The sequence below is a fragment of the Mesoplodon mirus genome (genome assembly GCF_964341445.2).
Source record: "Mesoplodon mirus genome assembly, chromosome: 18".
In the NCBI taxonomy this organism is placed as follows: domain Eukaryota; kingdom Metazoa; phylum Chordata; class Mammalia; order Artiodactyla; family Ziphiidae; genus Mesoplodon; species Mesoplodon mirus.
In genome coordinates this window covers 61,845,938-61,866,212 of record NC_138994.1, presented here as the reverse complement: position 1 = coordinate 61,866,212, position 20,275 = coordinate 61,845,938, and the positions used below count along the sequence as shown (strand labels likewise).

Below are 20,275 nucleotides of genomic sequence, written 5' to 3'. Positions count from 1 at the left end.
CAATTTAGTGAGAGAGAGTCAAAATAAACAAAGAAGGAAATAAAATATGTAATTACAAGTAGCGCCAAATGCTATGCAAAAAAAAAAATAGAGTGTGGTACTAGAATGCAAAAAATAAGAAGGGGACTCCTATTCATGGAGGAATAGCTAGCCGTACAAAACACAGAAATACAAGGATGTTGCAGGTAGAAGAACAGCTCATGCAAAAGCCCTAAGGGAGGAAAAAACTTGGCCTTTTTCTTGGAAACGAAAGGCAGGTCAACATTCCTGAAGTGTGGGGAGCGAGGAAGAGAATGGCAAAGGTTTGGAGAAATATTTTAAATGCATTGAGCCGCTGTTTTAAGTGGGGGAGAAAATGATTTTTGTAAAATAAGTATCATTGACGGTTTTATGAGGGCAAGTAGAGAGGTAAAGAGACCATTTAGGAAACTAGCAATTAGTCTAAGGGAGAAATGGCTCAACTTCTGCTTTTGTGCTAATCCACACAAAAATGAAATTAAATGAAAAAAAAAAAAAGTCACATTACCCCACTCCCTTTAAATGTAAGGGAAATGTTCTTTGTTGAGATAGTACTTGAGACGAATGATAGCTCTTCCTTGTCTTAAAGCCCTGTCAAATTTTCTCCTGGGGATTTCTGGGGAAGAGGTGCTTCAGCCAGCACGGCAAATCCTCAGGCGCCTGTGGAGTACCCAATGGAAACAAGTGGAATAGAGCAGATGGATGTGACGACGAGTGGGGAAGCTTCAGCACCACTTCCAATACGACAGCCGAACTCCGGGCCGTACAAAAAACAAGCTTTTCCCATGATCTCCAAACGACCAGAACACCTACGTATGAATCTATGACAGAGCAATGCTTTTAATGAATTTAAGGCAAAAAAGCTGGGGAGGGGATGTGTGAGCATCCCGCAGGGTGAAACAAGAAGACTCAAAATGACAGTCTCGAAGAGTCAGTGTCATTACATAGAACACATTGGACAGAGGAAAAATAAACATGGATTTTAAAAAATCAATCAATGGTGCAAAAAAACTTAAGTGAAAATAGTACTGCGGAACTCTTAGGCACATCAATTAATTGATTCCTAGCAACATCGTCTCAACCTATCAAGGATTTCATGTTGATGGCTCGAAACTGACAGTATTAAGGGTAGGATGTTGCTTCTGAATCACTGTTGAGTTCTGATGGTGTCGAAGAAGGGTTATCCTTTCATGAGGCAAAGTATGAGTTTGCCTGTAATACTTGCAACTAAGGACAAATTAGCATGCAAGCTTGGTCAGACTTTCCAGCAACATGGAATCAAAGACGAAAGAAACTTAACAATTGATGTTTTACGTGCAAACAACCTGAATCTTTTTTTATATAAATATATATTTTTCAAATAGATTTTTGATTCAGCTCATCATGGAAAACATCCCAAACTTTAAAATGCGAAATTCTTGGTGTGAAGAAAGCCAGACAACTTCTGTTTCTTCTCTTGGTGAAATAATAAAAATGCAAATGAATCATTGTTAACCACAGCTGTGGCTCGTTTGAGGGATTGGGGTGGACTTGGGGTTTATTTTCAGTAACCCAGCTGCAATACCTGTCTGTAATACTAGAAAAAAAAAATCTATTTAATCATTTCTACTTGCAGTACTGTTATGTGCTAAGCTTAACTGGAAGCCTTGGAATGGGCATAAGTTGTATGTCCTACATTTCATCCTTATCCTGGGCCTGCATTGCACTGGAAAAATATCGCCACCTTATACCAGTATTTGGTTCAAGACGTCAAATGTGTTCAGCCTATGGCTGAAGAAGCACAGAAGAGAGGATAAAATGCATATCGAGGGCGGCAAAGTGAGAGAGAGAGGAGGGAGGTCCAGGGGAAGAGGGTGTTGCCACCGTCCACCCTCTATGTCTAATCTCTTTACAGCAAATTGGTAAGGTTTTAAGTTTTACTTCTTTTTACTGTTTTTGGTGTCCGCCTTCCTTACATTTTTTCCTCGACGGTTTTAAAAGGAAAAAAGGTATTTTTTTTTCCTATATTGGGGCTACATTTTTTGATTGTAAAAGTATTCGATGGCCTTTTGATGAATGTCTTCCACAGTGAATAAGAAAACTCAGTGGCTTAATTTAGGAAACATGTTAACAAGACACTATGTTTTTGAAAATTGTAATGAAGTCTACATAAGTGACTTACAGGTACAAAGAATAAAAATAAAGGTAACTTTACCTTTCTTAAATACTTCCTGCCTTAAAGAGAGCGTTTCCATGACTTTTAGCTGGTGAAAGGGTTTAATATCTGCAGAGCTTTATAAAAATATTATTTCAGTGCATACTGGTATAATAGACGATCATGCAGTTGCAGTTGAGTCTTACCACCTTTTTGTTTGTCTTTTATAATGTCTTCAGTCTGAGTGTGCAAAGTCAATTTGTAATATTTTGCAACCCTATGATTTTTTTTTAAATAGATGCTGCTTGCTATGTTCTCCAAACCTTTTTGAGCCATAGGATCCAAGCCATAAAATTATTTATGCATGTTGAATTCAGTCAGAAAAAAGCTTTGCTTATTTAAATGGCAGTTCGAGTGAGATAAGATGAAATCCTATGACATTAAGCAAAAGTAGAACCATGAAAAATGATTGGAAATATACCTTTTCAATTGTGGCAATAAATGAAACAATTGATAACAGCTCATCTTCGGACAGAAAGCCTTTTTTTTTTTTTTTAATCACTCCCTCTAGACCTCCTTTTCCCTTATTGCAGCAGTCTACTGAGAACTTTATAACTGTAGCTAATAAATTAGAAACTAAATAATGGTAAGGGCAGAAATTGTACTTAAAGTGCAGGTCTTTGTTCTCTGGCAGTTTATGATGCCTGAAAAACAGAACCCAGAAAGCTATGGTGATTCGTACAGGCTTCATTTCAGACTGTAAATGGCTTGTACTGCTCTGGTACTTATTTTCCAATGAGTTTACTAACTATAGTGTTGACTGCCTGACCAAGTTCCAGTGAAAGTTTTACACCAGAATATCCCTCCTCAGTCCTGTTTGCTAGTAACATTTGCACTGTGAGTGGCTGGCTATAACCACCCCCTAGTTAACCCAGTTTCATAATTAGTACTGCCAGCAGTAGTGGCAAACACTGTAACTTTCTGCATAAAGAGTATTAATTGCACACCCACCACCCACACACATAAGTGTGTCAGACTTAGCATGCAGTGAAGTTAAGTTTCCATATACTGTGGCAAGTTTATTGAGAAATTCTTTCAGAAATGGATATTCCTACTGTGACTGTGAAGACATGTCAAGTGCCACTTGAGTGTCACAGACAGAAAGCACACACCTATGCAATATGGCTTACCCTGTATTTATTTGTAAAAACCCAAGCATAGTTTAAAAATATATGTCACTAATACTAGTCTTGAGTTTCTAAGAAGGTTCTTTATGATTATTCCAGGTAAGTGTATAAAGAGATTAAGTGTTTTTCTTTCATCACTTGATTATTTTCTTTAAAATCAGCTATTACAGGATATTTTTTTATTTTATACATGCTGTTTTTTAATTAAAATATAATCATTGAGAACTGAAGTTTACTAATTTTGATTTTATAAGGTTTGTAGCATTACAGAATAAACTGAGATTTATAAACCAGCTGTGATTAACAATGTAAAGTATTAATTATTGAACTTGAACCAGATTTTTAGGAAAACTGTTATTTCTTTTTCCCCTTTATGGTCTTAACTAATTTGAATCCTTCAAGAAGGATTCTTCCATACTATTTTTTGAGATAGAAGGTAATTGGGGGGGGGAAGAATGCATGTATGATACTCCATAAATTCAACATTCTTTAAGAAATAAATGATTATAAATAAGCTGCATCTTCAATAGTATTAATATCCCAAGCCTTGGATTTTATACTTAATATAGGACCTAACTATTTTGGTTACTTAGTCATATGGTTCCTAGCTTATAAGGGCTAGATCTAAGATTCTTCTCATGAGAAATGTTCGATTTATGCAGAATGGATTTTGAGGCCGTGGAAATGGTTAATTCCTCAAGTAAAAACATCAATGTCCAAACATCTACCTTTTTTCATAGGAGTAGACACTAGCAAGCTGGACAAAATAATCATAAAGTATTTGTTCCACCATGACCTGTGGTCTGTTGCTGATTGATACAAAATTCTTCCTGTGTGATTCTTAATTTACCACTATAGCACAAGTATTATATCAGTGGATTATCTAAAGTAACATTTGAAAGATGGGTTCATCTGTGTTTGCTCTTTAAACTATTAGTTTTTTTCCTACCCCAAGTTGGCTTTGCATCTCCCAGAGTAAATTCTTCAGCTGCCTTATTAGGAGTGCTTTGAGGGTAACACCTTTTCTGCTTTTCATCTTGTGTTTAGTTTACTGTATTAAGTATTTGATTTCAGATTGAATGAATGTAAATAGAAATTAAATGCAAATTTGAATGAACATAAAATAGAAGTGATTTTCTTTTAATTATTATCCTAAGATAGGAAGAAATAACTATCAGGTACACATGTGGTTTCAATAATTTTTCCCATTAACATGCCAGATGTGTTCAGATTCTCATATTTAATAAACTATTTATATATGTGAAGAATGACAGTCATAAAACTGTTTTTGTGGAGGAATTGAAGCAATTTAAATTTATAACAAGTTTTAGTACTGATTTTATATTAGGTGTTAAACATCTGTGATTTCCAAGTTCTGTCAAATAGCAGAATTGAATTGGTTGGTTAAAAAAAAAAGTTCATGTGAAAAGTTATGTGAAAGCCAGCTTCACATAAAAACAATGGAAGACTTTCTTGTGCTAACATACAACAGTTTTTCCAGCCACATTTGTCAACTACATTACCTGATGTGTATGAACAAAATAACAGTGGACAAATCTGTTTTTAACTAATGTCTCCATACATCTCCCGTCAGATGGGTGTTTTGTGTAAAACCACCTCTTATTTATGAGGTAGTTCTATCACACTTGCCAAGGTGGTTTCTCTACAGAAGTTCTCAAACGTACTTTATAAAACATAGTAGTGATTCTTGATGTTGATAAAACAGTCTTTTAGAGGATGTGATCTGAATTCACAGAATAAATGGGGTTTGGAATCCCTATTCCTGTTTTTGAGGTGAAGGAATAAAAATAGAGAAATGCTTCTAGTTCATCAATGTTTCTAGTGAATGGCAAAGCTCTCCTGTTACATTTCCCTCCTTTTAAATTCATATGTGAACTGCTTTCTTGTTTGTTAAAAAAACAAAAACAAAAAACCCCACTGTCCACCAGGGACTTCTTTTGTTATTCAGTCATATTAAGAAACAAAGCTATCCATATGGCCATAGGGTAAGTAAGTGTGGTAAGTAGGTATCGAATTAGGGCTGAAGTAACCCATGTGGTTACGGTGTTATTCTTATGTTTTTATCAAGAAGTCAGCATATCCTTCACACCCAAATTCTAATCTCAAATTGTCTTTCTCACTCATCCCCTGCTGCATACCTAAATAACAACTATTAGCTTCACCACAGAGTTAGGAAGGTGATTTAAGGCCAAGTAAGCTTGTTTTTTAGTATTTGCAGTGGTTCTCAAAGTACGTAACATAGTTAAGTATTTCATCCTGAATGAACAGAAACAGTTGCACTTATAATCTAGCAATATTTACCTGGGGAGAAAAGTTACAGGCTAATGTTCTTTTGTCAATTTGGGTGGCCATAAGGCATGAAAAGTGGTTTAACCTGTATCTGGTTGGTCACTATCCTTATTAATCCAGGTTGGTTTAATCTTTGTCTTATCAGCACTGCAAATTTGTTGTCTACCTCTACCTCGTAACTTCTACTTCTCACCACTATCTTTTTCTTGTGTGCAAACTGATAGATGGTAAAAGAGAAAATGGGAGAGGCCTTGCATCTAAATATATGTAATAACCAGTCCTTTGGATTTCTGGTATAGGTCCATCCCCCCTTAAAGGTTCATAGTGAGAGAGAAAGTGCCTCATTCTCTTTCCACCACCCTGCACAAATACCTGTAGGCAAACAAACCACACTCTCCTAAAGCTTTTTTTGGCCTGAGTGCAAGCTTTAATCTTCCAAGTAATGGTGATTCAAGCATGAGATTCCAAAAGTCTTCTGGAGAAGACTAGTTAGTTATACAGGGAAATCCTTTTTTTTTTGGCCATGCACCATATGGGAGCCTAGTTCCCCGACCAGGGCTCAAACCCACACCCCCTGCATTGGAAGTGCGAAGTCTTAACCACTGGACCGCCAGGGAAGTCCCGAGGAATTCTAAGTGTTTGAGTTGGTCTTGTTTGTCACTCTATTCAAATCATCAGTGAAGCCAGCTGTTTGTAATCCATGTGAATTATTTTAATAATTCAAGAAAGTCCATGGCACTTTCCAAAAAGCAAGATCATGAACATTAAAGCTGATGGCAGGATTGTATGTATGAAGTCCACAAAGAAAAGGAATTTAAATCATCTGTTCTCAATGACTGCTAGTCACAGCTAATCACACTACAGAGAATAATACAGTATTAAAATACTTCATCCTCAGTAAATTAATCTTCCTTAGAAAAATCTGATTGTACAGGTAAAATATAGCATTCAGAGCTTTCATTTAAAAATACAAATTTTATGAGAAATTTTAGAATTTTTAGAATGGGAATTATAAAAGTCAATGTTAAAGAAAATTCTACTTTCAGGTAATGTGTATCTTAAAATATTATGAAAAATATTCTTTATTACGAAAACAGTGTCAGGAAAGAATCTGAATTCCTCTAAAACCACTAGTTCTAGTTATCCAGTTGTCATTTTGGTAACATTAACAAGAAAACACATTTACAATTTAACACTGCAGTCATCTGTCAAATAATTAGGATAGAATAAATGTTGCATATGCATTATGTTGAACATTACTTATATATATTTTTAAATACAGTGTTCTTTCATTTAATCTTTTGATAAGCTGGACTACACACTTATTATAATATTCTAAAACCATTTGGAAACATTTTCCTTAACTTCCAGCCCTGAAAATCCATTCTAATGTCTTTACCAATAGTCACTGTAACCAAATAAAATTAGTGTTTTGTGGCCTTAATATTAAGTTTAGAACTTAATATATTTGAAGATGTGACGAAGTGGCTCCATCTTGCCATTTGTTTATTTGGTCTGAAATCACAGTTCTGCACAGCGGACATGTTTTCTCTCTGTTAAACCATAAGGTAATGCACTCTTCACAAAATATATGCTGTAAAGGAATTAAGAACTAGATTTTATAGTTGATAACATTTCAATTTTAAATTCATCACATTGCAGAGAATCATACTCTATAGAGCTGAAAGGGAATTTGGAGAACACTAATCCCTTTATCTTACAAGTGAGAAAACAAAGTATAACATTCAAGAACACCGCGGTGTTCCTGGTAGAGGCACAAGTATTATTCTGACTTGTACTATCCATTTAACCATTTTTAATAAAATACAAGCTATCCTCAGGTGATAACTTTAAGATCAAGTATAATGACTAACAGCTTAATAAAGTCTTTGAGGGTTACTGAAATGAAGTACAGGAAAGGGCCTTATACAATCCAGTAACAAATGCTGGTATTCTAAAAGACTAGTATTCAATTATTAAAAATAGTCTGTTTCCCAGTCACTTTGGTATCCAGTCTGCCATTTGAATTTTTTTTTCCCCCTTTATACACTCCTCTACATAAAAGTCATTAGAACTGGGCTTCCCTGGTGGCGCAGTGGTTGAGAGTCCGCCTGCCGATGCAGGGGACACGGGTTCGTGCCCCGGTCCAGGAGGATCCCACATGCCGCGGAGCGGCTGGGCCCGTGAGCCATGGCTGCTGAGCCTGTGCGTCCGGAGCCTGTGCTCCGCAACGGGAGAGGCCACAGCAGTGAAAGGCCCGCGTACCGCGAAAAAAAAAAAAAATCATTAGAACTAAGGGACAAGATTTAGCTAACCTACCAAACCCCTAATCACAAGTAAGAAGTTAGTAGTATGTGCCCTGAAGCTACTTTCTGCTGAACAGTGTATAATATATTTCCCTATAAGTAACATAAATGTGACATTTGCAGATCACAGAGAAGTGCTGTATTGAGGTTGCTTAAAAATACAGTTACCTGACAGGTGAGAAGAATTGGCTTTTGAAATTCAGCTTGACATATTGAACAAATATCGTCCACATCTGAACACTGTCTCTTGCTGGCAGCCACTCCGTAACTCTATAAAGATAAGAAGTTATGTTCCTACAAATTTCTTTCTTTTTTGTTCCTTAAATACATTGATGGTACTGTATTTCTCAAATCTCCAAGGAACTAGGCATTTGAAAACTCCCAAAGGATATAAACATTTCAGAGCTGAACTATGTATGCAGAGCGATGCCTGGATGGATCGCATCAAGGTTAACTCACTATGTAATACATAATAGGATATTGGAAGATTGTTAGATTCATTGGATTCCCAAATAATGACAGTGCTTCAAATTCAAATGGCTTAAGAGACTAAGTGATCTGAAATATAATACAGCATTATGCAATCTATATTCATGTACTATGTGACCCAGTACTGCCAAATTGAGCCCACTTATTACCTATGACACTTTTCAAAAAAGTCAATCCAGAGCTTGGCTGGCTGAATGTAGCTCATGTAGAGACTACTTTAAAAATAGGTTTCTGTGCTCCACACTGGAGATTTGATTCGGTAGGTCCAGACATACCAGGATGTAACCCAGGAATCTAATTCTTGAAAGCTCTCCACATGAGTTCAATGTGAAGGAGGTTTGGGGACCACTGAACAGTATCCTGCCACTAAATCTAAAAATAATTATCATCCTTACTTATCACAAAAGTCGGAGCATTTAAGTACTAGGAAAGAATGGTAAAATTTTACAGAAGAACTGTAATTGCAAGATGTCACTTGGGTAGAGTTATACTGTCAAACTGAATAATAACACAAATCTTTGAATTTCCTTTTCTTCTTAAGTCCTAAAAAAAAAAGTTTCTGATCTCTTTAAGATCTTAATAACTTCCTTACCAAATTCAGAAGAATTTAGTCATTAACTAGATGTGACAAAATGTTACAAATGAGATCAGCTTTCTGTAGAAACGATGTGGAAAATGTGGCTGAGGAAAAGAAAGAACACCCAAGTTTCAGTCATGGTAATGACAGCAAAAGCATGACTTGACTCAGCAACCTGAAGCTGTGACCTAAACTTCTTGTTATCGAGGGTTAACAAAATCAAACTAAGACTCAAAGGATAAAAACATTGAAAATTAAGATTTTTTGAGATTGGTCATGTTAAAGATTCCAGAAACAAACTGAGATACTGATGGATGATCTTGGTGCCAATTTCCCTTCAATAAATGTCATTTAGCAGAGTACACTGCAGATATGTATGCTGACAAGCTTTTAAAATAGCACTCCTGTCTGGCACTTTGCAGACTCCCTTCAGGTGAAGACATCCTGATGATGATTGCCATTTTCAGGGCAACATTAAGGAACATGAGAATCCCAGGAATAAAACAGAGTGGACTGTGATAGTCTCTTTATGCTTCAGAGAAAGAATATCAAAAGTATTTCAGCTCAAGCCTTACTAGATTAATTACTACGGCAAAGTGGCCGATACGTAATCAACTGAATAAACTCAAAAGCTGAAGTCTCAATTTTATTGTATCTTATCTAAAGAAAGAAGTCTGAATAGGATGCAGCAAAACTTAATACAGTACTGTCTTCAGGAAAGGGTGCCCTGGCCAGTTAGTTTACTCCACTTTGTTGGTATAATCCTGTTTTTTTTTTTAAACCTATATTAGATTGGCATTCTTGTAGGTCAGATTCCCCTGAGTCCTGACCACATAATTGTTAAGTACCTAATGGACTGCAAAACTGAGAATCAAACTCTGAAATCTGGTGATCACACTTATATACTGAGAACTTCTGAGGCTACTAAATAGCAAATGAGCTATTTATCATTTGGGCTATGACACCCTTTTTCTGCAGTTTGTAACATCAGTAGAATAACATAATAAAGTTACAGTTGACATTGGAGTCTCAATTTATTGTTAAAATTGTTTTGTTATTGTTAAATGTACTGTTATTGTCATGAACTTATTTGTGCATACAGAACTGCATACTGGGGAAATTTTTCCAGTAAGAAAATTTCAAGGGACATGATTTTTGGTAATGAGCTTTTTTCATATACACAATAAATTACAGTATAAGCACTTTCACAGAAGTTGAATAGGAGTTAATGAAAATACACAAAGCTACTATTTGTGGATTAAAAAAAGGAAGAGAAACAAAAGTTCATAAGATTTTTAAGGGAATGTTTATAAACCCTTAAGAATGTCAAGTGATTTGAAAGGGCAAGAGGCAAACTCAAATATATAAGTACTTCATCAACTATCAGGTGGTTGTCAATGTGCAAGTTAAACTTATCACAGAAACAAAACCTCTATATCATCACAGCCCCAAGTGCCAAAGTACAAGAAGTTTTTCTAAAAAACCATGTAATTATGAAACCTGCATTTGTAAAACTGCTGAACTAAAACATTTTTATAATGAAGAAAGAAAGATAAAAAGTGTTTTTTCTGATTAAAAAATACTTACTGGTCGTGTAAAAAATATTCGCAAGACCCGTCTGAAAGTTCTCAGATGTCCAAAAAAGTCCAGAAGCTGAAAGAGAAAATAATTCATTTATTCCAAGAGCCTTACCTCCTAAACTCAGAGATCAAAGCTAATATCAAATACTGATATTAATTTTACGCTCATTGCATATCACAACTAATCATTTCATTCTAAATATATTTAAAGTCCAATTATGGAATATTTTACTCAATTTATCAATTTCAGCCAACTCTTAACCAAAATGAAGTACATCTGAATGCCTAGAGTTACAATTTGGTCAAGATAAATATAAACTTAACTAAATCAAAGGCAAGGCAATTTTATCTGGTTCACATGTCCTTAACCTATTTAACGTTTCATAAAGTGATTAAGTTGAGGGGAACAGGCATAGAGGGAACAGGACAAGATACTCCACTAGTTTGAGAATTACGTGTATGACAGATGGTACTGTAGGGGATGGGTATGTTCTATTCTGCTTGTTCCCCTCCACCTTAGATAATCCATGCTTAGAGGTCCACTCCCCCAATAAAATCTGAGAACCACTGGATTAAGATACTTATTTCCATTTCTCCATTTCTAAGTAGATATAGAATCTGCCATTACTTCAAACTAGTGATATGAAGATAAACTATATAAAGAGAAAAGCAGTCATACGTAAAATATGTAAACAGTATTATATGAATCATTATAAATGATAAGATTTATTATGTTACCTACTTTTAGTATGAGGTACAGTAAAGCCAGCAATATCCCAAGACTCCATCTAGTTACATGACCAAACTCCCCATAGCTTATAAGGTAACGGAACCAAACTGGTACGGGGACAAAAGTTCGGTAATACTGACATAATTCTTCTAAAACCATATACCAATAACCCTAAAAAGGAAGAAAAAAGAAAACAAATAGAGCCACCCAAGGTACTAACATGCACAATGCAAATACTTCATATTGGGCTGAGAACATCATGGGTATATGGCACAATAACACAACTATAAAATTAATCTTCATAATGGTAATGGTTATGACGGACAACCTCAACTTGGTTCTTTAGATATTACAGTCACTGAGTGGTCTGTTTTCAAAGAATTTCTAAAGAGTGACTGAAAATGTTTTATGTATAATAAAACATTTTGCTGATTATAAAAATTTAAAGTTTTCAATGAATATGAAAAAACACTGAATAACTGCCTAAGTCAGTTATCAATTATCAATTAATAATGCCCTGGAGGAAAACAGAAGTATAAATGTATATTTTCCCATATATGATGTGGGGACTCATTTTTAGATTATTCCAAAGCAAATATAATTGATTTTATTGGAATAGATTAATATTTAGGTTCAAGTCTTTGACCAAATAGCTGCCAGTCTGAGATAATATAATTAAAATTAGGTTATTGAGCAAACTGAAAAATTATAGAAGGAATCATTTAAGCAAAGACTAAACAGAATTAATATGGTCTGCTAACATCTTTCCAATAAAACATATTACTTTCTTACCTTGGATTTAAAAGGCATGATGAAAGAAGGCACCAATAAAATAAGGCATTTTAAGCCCATGAAGAGGAATTTCAGAATGAAGTCTGTAATTCCAACAATCCAAAGTACGTCCCAGAAGCTCGAATAGTCCAAAGTAGGATTTAAAAAAATTAAGCTACCAAGAGAAAAACATCAAAACTTAACAGAGCAACATAAAAAGATAAAAGTGTCGATGGGGGTTCTAAATTTGCTACCAAATATTTAATTTGATGTGTAAAAATAAGAGTTTGGCAAGATGCTAGAGTTCATGTAAATAGAATGGAAGATCATTTTGCTTATTTTAAAGAGACCTTTTAGGGCCTTCCCTGGTGGCACAGTGGTTAAGAATCTGCCTACCAATGCTGGGGACACGGGTTCAAGCCTTGGTCTGGGAAGGTCCCACATACCACAGAGCAGTTAAGCCTGTGCACCACAACTACTGAGCCTGCACTCTAGAGCCTGCGAGCCACAACTACTGAGCCTGCGTGCCACAACTATGGAAACCCACACGCCTAGAGCCCATGCTCTGCAACAAGAGAAGCCACTGCAATGAGAAGCCTGCACACTGCAAGGGAAGAGCAGGACCCGCTCACCACAACTAGAGAAAGCTCACATGCAGCAACGAAGACCCAATGCAGCCAAAAATAAATTTATAAAAAAAACTTCTTAAATGTTTGAATTTCAAATCTTCCCTCCATAAAGAACGAGTCTTCCTAACTTGTCATGATTGATATCTTTCTAGCCTATAATCTGAAAAACTCACAAATACTCCGTATCTGCCCATCTGTCTTCAGCCAACTCCAGTCAGGAGTCTAACCCCTCCTTTCCGCTGAACTGTTTTTGTCAAGATCGCCAACTCCCTCCTTCTTGCTAAATTCGAAGGTCACTTTTTCCCCCTCTTCTCTCCTTGAAATACTTTCTTCCTAGACTTCTGATACCTCTCTTCTAGTTCTCATGTGACTGATGGTTCCTTTTTTAAAAATATTTATTTATTCACTTATTATTTTTGGCTGCATTGGGTCTTTGTTGCTGCGCACGGGCTTTCTCTAGTTGCGGTGAGTGGGGGCTACTCTTTGTTGTGGTGCGCGGGCTTCTCATTGCGGTGGCTTCTCTTGTTGTGGAGCACAGGCTCTCAGCACAAGGGCTCAGCAGTTGTGGCTTGCGGGCTCTAGAGCACAGGCTCAGCAGTTGTGGCGCACGGGCTTAGTTGCTCCGCAGCATGTGGGATCTTCCTGGACGAGGGCTCGAACCCGTGTCCCCTGCACTGGCAGGCGGATTTTTAACCACTGCACCACCAGGGAAGTCCCTGATGGTTCCTTCTTAAGTCTCCTTTGCTGCTCCTCCTCTGGCTAATTGTGGGCATGTCCAGTCCTGGGCCCTCTCCTCTGTCTATACTTTCTTTCCCTGGTTAGTCTTGTCAAGTTCCTTGGTTTTTAAATATCAACCATATGCTGATAACACCAAAATTTACAGCCCTAAACTCTACTCTGAGCTCATGACAAATATCTATAATCACTTTAACAGTTCTACATGGCCTCTCAAACTTAACATGTTCAAAACAAAATTACTGATTTTCCCTCAAAACCAGTTCCTTCCCCAGTCTTTCCCAGCCCAGTAAATGGCACCACCATCCAGCCAGTTGCTTAGGCTAAAAAAACCCCGTATCACCCTTGATTCTTCCCCCTTACCTACTCACCCAATCCAATCCGAGTGGTACTGGCTACACCTACAAACTATATCCCAGATTTGTCCACATCTCTCCAACTCCACTGAAACCAGGACTTCTAATTATCTGATTAAAGCTGAAAATTCAGAACACTTCCATCTGACATGGAAACTTATCAACTACTGTCCTTTAGCACGTCTTCTTCTAGAGACAAAGATCAAGTGTTCTTATCACACATCACACAAGAAGGTAACTAAGGGAGGTGATGGATATATTAGCTTGATGTGGTAATCATTTCACAATGTATACATATATCAAAACATGTTGTATATTTTAAATATATACAATTTTTATTTATCAAAAATAACCAAAAAAGATCACCAACAACAACCTAATGGTATTTAGTAACTACTGATTATTTAAGTAAAAATTTAAGTATCAAAAATTAAGTATTTATTGAGCACTTGCTATGAGGCAAGGCACTGGGTATAAAAATGTAAGTCACTTTAAGCTCTCAATCTTGGAAGGAGACAGATAGGTAAAAATTGAACTCTAAGTATGTGCAAGTAAGATATATGCAAAGTGCTATGGAATATACGATTACATAAAAATGTGATTGTGCACTTGGACCTCTAATTACCTGTAATAAAGTGACTGAGAATGAAAGGTGTAATATAAAAGAACAGAAGATCCTGCTAAGAATACCAGTAACCAAGCACACTGAATCTTTGAGCACCTTTCCTGAAAAATAAACAATTTTATAATTTGTTACTTTGAATTATGCCAGAATTTTAAATATCATTAAACTATTTTAATGACTAATTTATTAACTTAGAACATTTTAATAGATTAATTTATCTTAATAAAAATACAGAATATTTGTTAAATTGTACATCATCACATTCTATTTTATATACCTTTAGTGAAGAAAACAAAACACATAACAGATTTTTAAAATACAAGTTTCCTCACTGTGTAACAACATTACCTATGTTTCAAAGCCAAATCTTCTACAGACTGACATAAAGGACCTACGTAAATAAAAACTTCACTTCTGCAGCTTCCTATTTTTACCTTCCCAACAAAACAGACCTTTAAAAACTGCATTTATGTTACCAGGGTTTATAAATATAATTTTAAACATTCTCAATTCAATAAGGATTTAATAAAATAATGTTTTAAATCTGTTTTATAATTGTTTTAATTACTAGTTTAATTAAAAATTTTACTAGTTTTAAACTCTGAATTAAACTTTTATGGTTTGACAGGTTCTAACTACGAATTTTCAGGTCAAAATGTATGATCCTTTACACAGATATAACCCTTTAAAGTTGCTTGAAGGTGAAATTTTATAAACTAATCCTGTTTTCCCAATAATTTACATGAATAGGCATCTTTTATAATTTCTTATGGAAAAACTTCCTGGGTTTAGTTTTCTTTAAATAAGAGAAACCTAAATAAATAGTTCAATACCCATTTATTCAGTGTACGTTTTATTTAACTATTTTAAATCTTATAGTACAACAGCTGAAGTTTTTAATGATGATTATATTACTTAGTATGGTCAAACTAACTTAAAACATGATAGCACTTGACAAATCAGATCAAATAGTGTGTTCTAAACCTTTTAATCCTTCTATCTAGTTTTTCTTTATCAGGAACCCAATATACAAAGAAAATAAGGTGAACCAATTCAGTATTAGGACAGATCATTTATTCCAGGTCATTTAGATAACATTTATTATATCATGGATGGTACATTATGTCTATTTAAATTTATCAGATAAACTATTTTATCTTTATTCCTATTTCTCTCAAAAATGAGTATATAATTCTACAGGGAGAAACATTTAATGATTTTTTAGTTGCTGGTTATACTTACTCTTAGAAAAACCTGATTTACAATGCTTTTGTTTGCATATATAAAAGTTGTAAGCAGCCCAATTCCAAGAGAAATTCCTGTTAGAAAATAAGGTCCAGTTAATTGAAAGGAAAAAAAAAGAGCTAACATGACATGAATTTAAAGGAAGCATATACAATTTTTAAAACTAACAGAAAATAAGAAACTGAAATACATAGGTTAAAGTAGATTACCAATAAAGAAAGAAAATTAGCTGCATATGGTAATGAAACAGTTCAATGTTTTCTTATACCCTACCTGTTATATGCTGCATAACAAGTTTGACACCCAGAATCAAAATATATGGAAGACCTTTTTGCAGCCACTTGAAGAGATATCGGAATTCTGAGAAGGAGCTACTACCATGATCTCCAGACTCCGTCTCGGTATCATCAGGTTGCCTTGCTTCATTGTGGGAGTGACTCCGTAAGCGACTGTGTACACATCCATGGGTACAGCTGTGGACACCTGACCTTATATTTCTGGAGCTTGGATTTTCAGCACATTCTTTAGGCATGGAGTTTATCTGAATATGAACATCTCCAGAATAAAGACAGGAAGCTTCTCCTGTCAATCTTGTTGGGACACACTGGGAGGCTGAGGCATCCTCACTGCCTGCAGCTCCTGAAGGGCTGTGCAGTTGGCTACAGCTGGCTTGCATGACCCCTGAATACTTCTCTGTGATCCAGATTTCTTTGCTTCAGGACTCTGTCTCCTAAAAATCAAAGTGCAGAAAATATCCTAAGTGAACAGTTAAGTACAGGCAATATAGTGCTCACTAGGAATAATGTATTCACTAAAGGAGAGGCTGATAGTCACAGTACATGAATTATTTCCAGGTTATCTACTGCTTATTACTAGAATTCTCCATCTTCTCCCTTTATGCGAAGGCTCTGCTGCCCTAGGCAGACTATCCTTTAGGGAACATCTGCTACCAAAAAAGTTTAGCTTCAGATGCCTCCAGTTCTCTAATGACAGAAGGAACTGGCAAAACAGTCAAAGTTTGGGTGCTCGGCAGACGTTAATGAGTACTAGTACTCAATCATACTAGAACACTTAAGTCCATTTACTTTGTTAACTGGAACAGTTTCATCTCTGATGTAGATTCTACATCTAATGAGTATTTTTTTAATGTGTGGAAAGGTTAGGAAGAAAAAAGCATCAAATCTTAACTCATTAAGTATCATCATGGAGAACTAATAATAAACATTTCATTTAGGTGACCTACAAATTTCGTTTTATGCTGAAACAGCTTTCCCAAAGCTAATAAAAAAGTTTCCAATAATTAATACCAAGAGTATTACCTTTTCCTGCCCCCCGCAAGGATCTTACCTAAATACCTTTAAAATAGGAAGACTTGGGGAGTCACCATGTAATTGCTAAGTGACTCTTTATTCTGAATAAGGATAATTACGTAGTCTGCACATTAAAAATGCCACCTTGGAGGGGAGGGGCGTCGGGAAAGAGAACACTGGCACGGAAAGATCCCTAAATGACGAGTGTGGGTAGACGTCGAGGATCCAGCTGACGAAACACAGAGGCTTTCTGCCGTTTCTGTAGGAGGAAGCTGGGGTTAACGTCAGGGCATGTTCTGTGTCATTCTATTTCATTCCTAGGTTTGGATTTTTTTTTCTGTTCTTTTTTTTTTTTTTCAGTTACTGTTGGGCGGTTTGGTTTTTAGTGGCATTCACTAGAGGCTTTCACTGATGCTCCAACGCCACGACTGCTGTTTATTTCCTCCAACCTCTGAAGACCGACGCTGGACGGGAGAATTTCAGCGTCTTTTTCCACAAATAAAAACAGAACCCTCCCGCTTTCCTCCAAGTACGAGCAAGAAAGGGGAGAAAAGGGAAGAAAAGTGAACGCAAAGGGCTCTTCCGGAATCTCCAGGACAGATTTTTCCTCCCACGTTCGACCTTCGAGTGCCTCAGTTATTCTACCCAGAGCCCATTTCGCCGCGGCCCCTCGCCTCCTTCGCCCGCTTCCCCCAGGCCTGACCTCTCATGACGATGAGCGCACCGAGTCCCGGGCAGCGACTGCAGAAACAGCGGGAGAAGCCGCCTCGCGGCCTTCAGTCAAGGACATCACCTTCAGACCCACCGCCAACAACTACCGCCCAGCTCGGCGGCGGCGGCGGCGGCGCGCGCGCTCCCGGACGTCCTCACGCGCACGCGCCTCGCCCCCGCGCGACGCGCCGAGGGACTGGCAGCGACGACAGGGCGGGGCAGAGGCCGTCTGGGGGTGTTGGCTGTGAAGAGGCCGCTGTGGTCGAGAAGCGCCCGCAGGCGTCTGCGTTAAACAAAAAGCGAATGTGCGTAGGTTTGTGTAACCCGCCCCACGCCGGTTAGAGGTCTGGACGTTTTGAGGTTAAAAATGTTTTAGCCTCCGGAGCCTCCCCTCGAGGGAGGAGCGTGCTGTTGGGTGCTCACCTGGTCCTGCCCCCGGCGCGCCCGGCTTCTGGAGGCTGCCCAGCGCTTTGGTCCCGCTTGGCTCGCGTCTCCCGGGGCCTGAGTTGGAGGAGCCACGTTGGCGAGGGGTCGAAGCGCCTCTGAGAGAGCTGGGCGGGGCGGGAGTGTTCTGGTGTCGGCTAGCTCAGCTGACCCACTTGTGGCTGGGCGGTGAAGTTTGAACTGAACTGGGTTTCCGTTACAATCCTAACGTTGCACTGTGAGAACAAGGCCCTGCCGAAACCTGAGGAGATCAGAATCGGAGGGAAGTGGGGGACGGTTTGGGTGGGGGTGGGGGTGGAAGTTAGAGTTTAAAAAAGTTGGGGGGTATAGGGGACGCTGTACTATCTTCGCTATAATTGTTCACCGAAAACTGTTCTAAAATAAAAGATTTATTAAGAAAAAGTTTAAACGAAAGAAACAAAGAACCTTGCCTCTTGGTCTCTAGCCAAAATATATTCTAAATGATACTTAATTGTATTCCATGCCCCATTCCCACAACCACCAATAGCCTTTCTATTTTGAACCTCAAGTTTTTTACCTTTCATTTCTAGAAATTGACGTGAAGTAAGTAACTCTTGGTGGTTAGGTCTTGAAATTAAAAATCCGTGCCACGCTCGAGGTGTGCAATCTTCCCTCACTAGAGAGGGTAGATTTTCATACGTATACACACGTCATGAGTCGAATATCTAGTGGGAAAAGTGATACTTCGTCTTTTTACTGGTCACTGATTTAAAACCATACACAACTTTGCGCAAGTTAGTTTGCTGGTGTGTGAATTTTGAGGCTTCTTAATCATGAGATTGTTTGCACCTTATTTTCTCCTATTTCAGAGTACAACTGAATCCACTGTTTAACCTGAATTAACCACTTTGAGGTTGTACTTAAATCATATTAATTTTATAACCAAACCGTTTCCCTTGGTTAGAAAGTCACTCCCCCAGTCCTCACCAACCGGTATTAGATCTGCTTCCCCTTGAGATATTGCAAGATACTTGCTTTTGTGTGTGTATATGTCTCCATGAGCTTCACTAATGTAAGTCTTCCTGAGAAATTAGGTTTCTGGGTCAGTAAGTCTGTCTTAGTCTGTTTGGGCTGCAGTAAGATATAGCCTGGCTGGCTTATAAACAACAAATTTATTTCTCACAGTTCAGAAGCCTGGGAAGTCCAAGATCAAGGTGTCAGCAGATTTGGTGTCTGGTGAGTCCTGCTTCCTGGTTTATAGACAGTGTTGTCTCCGGCTGTGTCCTCACATGGTTGGAGGGTGGTGGAGCCCTTTAGAAACACTTTTATAAGGGCACTAATCGCCTTCATGAGGGCTCTGTCTTAATGCCTTAATCACCTACCCCCACCTGCTTACACTATCACATCGGGGGTAGAATTTCAACGTATGGATTTTGTGGGGGACACAAAAATTCGGTCTGTAGCAAAGGCTGAAGCCAAGCTCTGGGCTGTAATGAATTTTTCAAGGAGACTTATTTGTATAATATTGATATATTGTATCATTCCAACTACAACATGGATATTTTTATTTTATATATATATATATATATATATATATATATATGTACAGACACACACACACACACGCATATATATGAGACTGTTTTACGTTAATGATGTCTTAAGTTCAAACACATTCTAAAAATTCACTACTTTTACCCCGTCTTCATGTTTAATGTTTTTGACATCATATCAACATCTTTTTGTTTTGTGTATCCCGTAACTATTTATTGTGGATAAAGATGATTTTACTACTTTTGTCTTTTAACCTTCCTAGTAGTTTTATAAGTGGTTGATCTACCTTTTCTGTATGTTTGCCTTTACCAGTGAGTTTTTTTGTTTCATACTTTTCAAGTTTCTAACTGTGGCCCTTCCTTTTCTGCTTACAGAAGTCCCTTTAACGTGTCTTGTATAGCCAGTTTAGTGGTGCTGAACTCTTTTAGCTTTGCTTGTCTGTAAAACTCTTTATCTTTCCTTCAAGTCTGAATGATAACCTTGCTGGGTAGACTATTCTTGGTTGTAGTGGTTTTTTCTTTGTTGAGTAGAGTATTCCTGGTTGTAGTTTTTTTCCTTTCATCACTTTGAATATAACATGCCACTCCCTTCTGGCCTGCAACG

General features: G+C 37.3%; 3 protein-coding genes across 7 annotated transcripts in view; 2 read left to right on the top strand and 1 right to left on the bottom strand.

Annotated features, from left to right (window-relative positions):
- Positions 1-2,671, top strand: part of RPS6KB1 (ribosomal protein S6 kinase B1) — a 34,851-nt gene extending 32,180 nt beyond the window's left edge. The window contains exon 15 of one of the 3 annotated variants that reach the window (XM_082603207.1): positions 1,634-2,671. In XM_082603207.1, coding sequence (XP_082459333.1) covers positions 1,634-1,649 — 16 coding nt within the window. In that variant the 3' untranslated portion in view covers positions 1,650-2,671. Of the gene's footprint in view, positions 1-607 lie in introns of all 3 variants that reach the window. The other 2 variants (XM_082603206.1, XM_082603205.1) reach the window with 2 other exon arrangements.
- Positions 2,672-6,339: 3,668 nt separating this feature from the next.
- RNFT1 (ring finger protein, transmembrane 1) lies at positions 6,340-17,853 on the bottom strand. Of its 2 annotated transcripts, none has more exons than XM_082603210.1 (9): positions 17,706-17,853; positions 15,966-16,422; positions 15,690-15,766; positions 14,448-14,548; positions 12,124-12,277; positions 11,344-11,502; positions 10,609-10,674; positions 8,124-8,225; positions 6,340-7,243 (listed from the first exon to the last, which is right to left on the bottom strand). In XM_082603210.1, the coding sequence occupies exons 2-9, from the start codon at positions 16,366-16,368 to the stop codon at positions 7,109-7,111; spliced, it is 1,197 nt and encodes a 398-aa protein (XP_082459336.1). In that variant the 5' UTR covers positions 16,369-16,422; positions 17,706-17,853; the 3' UTR covers positions 6,340-7,108. The 2 variants fall into 2 exon arrangements, with proteins under 2 accessions (XP_082459336.1, XP_082459337.1); XM_082603211.1 differs by lacking the exon at positions 17,706-17,853 and adding an exon at positions 17,040-17,693.
- LOC309793056 (uncharacterized protein) overlaps positions 17,711-20,275 on the top strand; it is a gene marked incomplete at its 5' end in the record, with an annotated part of 50,309 nt that continues 47,744 nt past the window's right edge. For both annotated transcript variants that reach the window (XM_082603229.1, XM_082603228.1), the window contains 2 exons: positions 17,711-18,018; positions 19,304-19,354. In XM_082603229.1, the coding sequence (XP_082459355.1) occupies positions 17,711-18,018; positions 19,304-19,354 (359 nt within the window). The remainder of the gene's footprint in view (positions 18,019-19,303; positions 19,355-20,275) is intronic.

Coding starts and splice junctions, on each gene's coding strand:
- RNFT1 (XM_082603210.1), bottom strand. CDS start 16,368: ATGCAAGCCAGCTGTAGCCAACTGCACAGCCCTTCAGGAGCTGCAGGC. Junction 12,278..14,447: donor TCTCAGTCACTTTATTACAG/GTAATTAGAGGT, acceptor TTCTCTTGGTAG/CTTAATTTTTTTAAATCCTA. Junction 8,226..10,608: donor GAATATTTTTTACACGACCA/GTAAGTATTTTT, acceptor TTATCTTTATAG/AGTTACGGAGTGGCTGCCAG.